The 5,000-nt window shown below is 48.1% G+C and overlaps 1 protein-coding gene across 1 annotated transcript in view; it reads right to left on the bottom strand.

The window, feature by feature from the left end:
* Positions 1-5,000, bottom strand: part of stab2 (stabilin 2) — a 66,403-nt gene that overhangs the window by 25,079 nt on the left and 36,324 nt on the right. Inside the window, exons 32-37 of the mRNA XM_053313852.1 lie at positions 4,873-4,950; positions 3,770-3,859; positions 3,576-3,683; positions 2,556-2,687; positions 1,481-1,609; positions 1,237-1,299 (exon numbers count right to left, since the gene is read on the bottom strand). Of these exons, the coding sequence (XP_053169827.1) occupies positions 1,237-1,299; positions 1,481-1,609; positions 2,556-2,687; positions 3,576-3,683; positions 3,770-3,859; positions 4,873-4,950 (600 nt within the window). The remainder of the gene's footprint in view (positions 1-1,236; positions 1,300-1,480; positions 1,610-2,555; positions 2,688-3,575; positions 3,684-3,769; positions 3,860-4,872; positions 4,951-5,000) is intronic.

Raw genomic sequence — 5,000 nt, 5'->3', positions numbered from 1 at the left:
TGTGTGTGTTGTAGAGGCAGATACATGTGTGTGTGTTGTAGAGGCAGATACATGTGTGTGTGTTGTAGAGGCAGATACATGTGTGTGTGTGTGTGTTGTAGAGGCAGATACATGTGTGTGTGTTGTAGAGGCAGATACATGTGTGTGTGTGTGTGTTGTAGAGACAGATACATGTGTGTGTGTTGTAGAGGCAGATACATGTGTGTGTGTGTGTGTTGTAGAGGCAGATACATGTGTGTGTGTGTGTGTTGTAGAGGCAGATACATGTGTGTGTGTGTGTGTTGTAGAGACAGATACATGTGTGTGTGTTGTAGAGGCAGATACTACATGTGTGTGTGTTGTAGAGGCAGATACATGTGTGTGTGTGTTGTAGAGGCAGATACATGTGTGTGTGTGTGTTGTAGAGGCAGATACATGTGTGTGTGTGTGTTGTAGAGGCAGATACATGTGTGTGTGTGTGTGTTGTAGAGGCAGATACATGTGTGTGTGTGTGTGTTGTAGAGGCAGATACATGTGTGTGTGTGTGTTGTAGAGGCAGATACATGTGTGTGTGTTGTAGAGGCAGATACATGTGTGTGTGTGTGTGTTGTAGAGGCAGATACATGTGTGTGTGTGTGTTGTAGAGGCAGATACATGTGTGTGTGTTGTAGAGGCAGATACATGTGTGTGTGTTGTAGAGGCAGATACATGTGTGTGTGTGTTGTAGAGGCAGATACATGTGTGTGTGTTGTAGAGGCAGATACATGTGTGTGTGTTGTAGAGGCAGATACATGTGTGTGTGTTGTAGAGGCAGATACATGTGTGTGTGTGTTGTAGAGGCAGATACATGTGTGTGTGTTGTAGAGGCAGATACTACATGTGTGTGTGTGTGTTGTAGAGGCAGATACATGTGTGTGTGTTGTAGAGGCAGATACATGTGTGTGTGTTGTAGAGGCAGATACATGTGTGTGTGTTGTAGAGGCAGATACATGTGTGTGTTGTAGAGGCAGATACATGTGTGTGTGTGTGTGTTGTAGAGGCAGATACATGTGTGTGTGTTGTAGAGACAGATACATGTGTGTGTGTGTTGTAGAGGCAGATACATGTGTGTGTGTGTGTGTTGTAGAGGCAGATACATGTGTGTGTGTTGTAGAGACAGATACATGTGTGTGTGTGTTGTAGAGGCAGATACATGTGTGTGTGTGTGTGTTGTAGAGGCAGATACTACATGTGTGGACTGAGTGTCAGGAGTCTTACGTCTAGAACGGAGTCAGACGGGCAGATTTCACTTCGTGGGAACACACAGTCCAGACACGGACCCTGAGAGGAGAAACACTCTGTTAGACACATCCTGACTCAACTACTGCTGAGTATGAACCACAGGAAGAACAGGTTCTGGTTCTGCTGGGTGTTAACAGGAAGTAAAGGTTCTGCTGGGTGTTAACAGGAAGTAAAGGTTCTGCTGGGTGTTAACAGGAAGTAAAGGTTCTGCTGGGTTTACCATGACTTTCTGATACGTGGCGTCATCACAGCGATTCCTGATGATCTGCAGAACAGCTGACAGGCCGTGAATCACTCCTTTACCGCTCAGGATGTTAGACACGTTCAGCTGAGCGTCGTTCACAAACAGCTGCAGGACACACACACACACACACACACACACACACACACACACACACACACACACTCAGTCAGGTTATTATACCATGGTAAGGGTTACCCTCCTGTCTCAGGGTTAGGGTTACCCTCCTGTCTCAGGGTCAGGGTTAGGGTTACCCTCCTGTCTCAGGGTCAGGGTTACCCTCCTGTCTCAGGGTTAGGGTTACCCTCCCGTCTCAGGGTCAGGGTTACCCTCCTGTCTCAGGGTTAGGGTTACCCTCCTGTCTCAGGGTTAGGGTTACCCTCCCGTCTCAGGGTCAGGGTTACCCTCCTGTCTCAGGGTTAGGGTTACCTTCCTGTCTCAGGGTCAGGGTTAGGGTTACCTTCCTGTCTCTAGGGTCAGGGTTAGGGTTACCCTCCTGTCTCAGGGTTAGGGTTACCCTCCTGTCTCAGGGTCAGGGTTAGGGTTACCCTCCTGTCTCAGGGTCAGGGTTAGGGTTACCCTCCTGTCTCAGGTCTAGGGTTACCCTCCTGTCTCAGGGTCAGGTCTAGGGTTACCCTCCTGTCTCTAGGGTCAGGGTTACCCTCCTGTCTCAGGGTTAGGGTTACCTTCCTGTCTCAGGGTCAGGGTTAGGGTTACCCTCCTGTCTCAGGGTCAGGGTTAGGGTTACCCTTCTGTCTCAGGGTCAGGTCTAGGGTTACCCTCCTGTCTCAGGGTCAGGTCTAGGGTTACCCTCCTGTCTCTAGGGTCAGGGTTAGGGTTACCCTCCTGTCTCAGGGTTAGGGTTAGGGTTACCCTCCTGTCTCAGGGTCAGAGTTACCTTCCTGTCTCAGGGTTAGGGTTACCCTCCCGTCTCAGGGTTAGGGTTACCTTCCTGTCTCAGGGTTAGGGTTACCTTCCCGTCTCAGGGTTAGGGTTACCCTCCTGTCTCAGGGTTAGGGTTACCCTCCTGTGTCAGGGTCAGGTCTAGGGTTACCTTCCCGTCTCGAGGGTAGAAGCCCAGCTGGTAGGAGAACCCCAGCAGCGTGTGTTTGTATCCGCCGGGCTGCAGGTCGGTCCTCAGCAGACGCTGCGACGCCACCAGGTGGTAACGAGTGGTATTCACATCCTGAGGACAAGCAACCAGTCACAGCTCATTCCACTGAGTTCACTTCATTTAAACTTTTATTCTTATTAATATAAAGATCATCGTTCAGTTTGTTCTGAGAGGATCAATCTTTACTTTCAGCTGTTTGTCATGTTTAAAAATAAAAACCTTAAAAATCATCAAATGTAAAAAATAACTTTAAACTTCCTGTTTTGACTGTTCCTTCTTTCCTTCCCTTCTGTCCTTCTTTCCTTCCTTCCTTTCTTTCCTCCCCCCTACCTTCTTCCCTTCCTTCTTTCCTCTGTCCTTCTTTACTCCCTTCCTTTCTCCCTCCTTCCTACCTTCCTTCTTTCCTCCCTCCCTCCCTCTCTCCTACCTTCCTTCCTTCCTTTTTTCCTTCCTTTCTTCCTTCCTTCTGTCCTTCTTTCCTTCCTTCCTTTCTTTCCTTCCTCCCTCCCTCCCTTCTTTCCTCTGTCCTTCTTTACTCCCTTCCTTTCTCCCTCCCTCCTACCTTCCTTCTTCCCCCCCCCTCTCTCCCACCTTCCTTCCTTCCTTCTTTCCTTTCCTCCTTTCCTTCCGTTCTTTCCTCCCTCTCTCCTACCTTCTTTCCTTCCTTCTTTCCTCCGTCCTTCCTTCCTTTCTTTTTTTCCTCCCTCCCTCCTAACTTCCTTCCTACATCCTTCCTACTCTCTTTCCTTCCTTTCTCCCTTCCCTCCTTCCTCCCTCCCTTCCTTCCTCCCTTCCTTCCTTGACTCGAGGACACCAGGAGGGTTAATAACTCTATAAATGATGAGTGTTATTTGGTAGAAATGTAAATGTGACAGAAAATAAACTAAAACAGAACTTTATTTTGTTAATGAGGACTTTCAGACTTTCAGAATAAAAGCAGTCATGTGGCGTTTCCTGTACCAGAGCGGTCGCCCCTGTTTCCTGGAGGAAGTGAGTGATGGCGGCGTCGGTCGGAGCGAACACGGTGAACTCCTCGTTGTGCTCGATCTCCTCCGTCAGGTTGTACTCCTGCACGGGAACAAGAAGCGGTGAGCAGACAGGAAACAGGAAGTGATGCGGCAGAGTTAAAACTGAGAGCGGACGTTTGTTCGTACGATGAGAAACGATCTGAAGAGAGAGAAGTCGGGTCTGAGAGCGAGCGTCGCCAGCAGGCCTTCACTCAACTTCCTGTCAGGAACCAAAACCTGAAGGACAGAAAGCACAGAGACAATAAACCATCATTACATCATCATGACATCATCATTACATCATCATTACATCATCATGACATCATCATGACATCATCATTACATCTTCATGACATCATCTCAACTTCATATGATGAATAACTCCTTCATCTGCTCTGATCAGATTCTTTTTTTAGAGAGAATATATTAGAGGAGAGGGAGGAAGGAAGGAGGGAGGAAGGAAGGGAGGAAGGAATAAAGGAAGGAAGGAAGGAAAGAAGGAAGGAAGGAATAAAGAGAGGAAGGAAGGAAGGAAGCACAGAAGGAAGGAAGGGATGGAGGAAGGAAGGAAGGAAGGGAGGAAGGAAGGGAGGAAGGAATAAAGGAAGGAAGGGAGGAAGAAAGAGAGGAAGGAAGGAATAAAGAGAGGAAGGAAGGAAGGAAGGAAGGGATGGAGGGAGGAAGGAAGGAATAAAGGAAGGAAAGAAGGAAGAAAGAGAGCAAAGGAAGGAAAGAAGGAAGAAAGAGAGCAAAGGAAGGAAGGAAGAAAGAGAGCAAGGAAGGAAAGAAGGAAGAAAGAGAGCAAGGAAGGAAGGAAGGAAGAAAGAGAGCAAGGAAGGAAAGAAGGAAGGAAGAAGGAAGGAAGGAAGAAAGAGAGCAAGGAAGGAAAGAAGGAAGGAAGGGAGGAAGGAATAAAGGAAGGAAGGAAGGAAGGAAGGGATGGAGAAAGGAAGGAAGGAAAGGAGGAAGGAATAAAGGAAGGAAGGAAGGGATGGAGGAAGGAAGGAAGGAATAAAGGAAGGAAGGAAGGGAGGAAGGAAGGAAAGAAGGAAGGAAGGGAGGAAGGAATAAAGGAAGGAAGGAAGGGATGGAGGAAGGAAGGAAGGAATAAAGGAAGGAAGGAAGGAAGGGATGGAGGAAGGAAGGAAGGAATAAAGGAAGGAAGGAAGGAAAGAAGGAAGGAAGGGAGGAAGGAATAAAGGAAGGAAGGAAGGAAGGAATACTGCAGGAGAGATGATCAGTAATCCAACCTGATCGATAAGGTGCAGCAGTCCGTTGGTGGCGGCCATGTTGGACGCGGTGACGCTGGCTCCGCCCACAGCTGTGACCTGACACAGGAAACGCTGGGTCAGCATGATGTCATCGATCATTACATCAT

Source organism: Scomber japonicus, chromosome 23 (assembly GCF_027409825.1).
Source record: "Scomber japonicus isolate fScoJap1 chromosome 23, fScoJap1.pri, whole genome shotgun sequence".
NCBI classification, from domain to species: Eukaryota; Metazoa; Chordata; class Actinopteri; order Scombriformes; family Scombridae; genus Scomber; species Scomber japonicus.
This window is presented reverse-complemented; position numbering and strand designations above follow the sequence as displayed.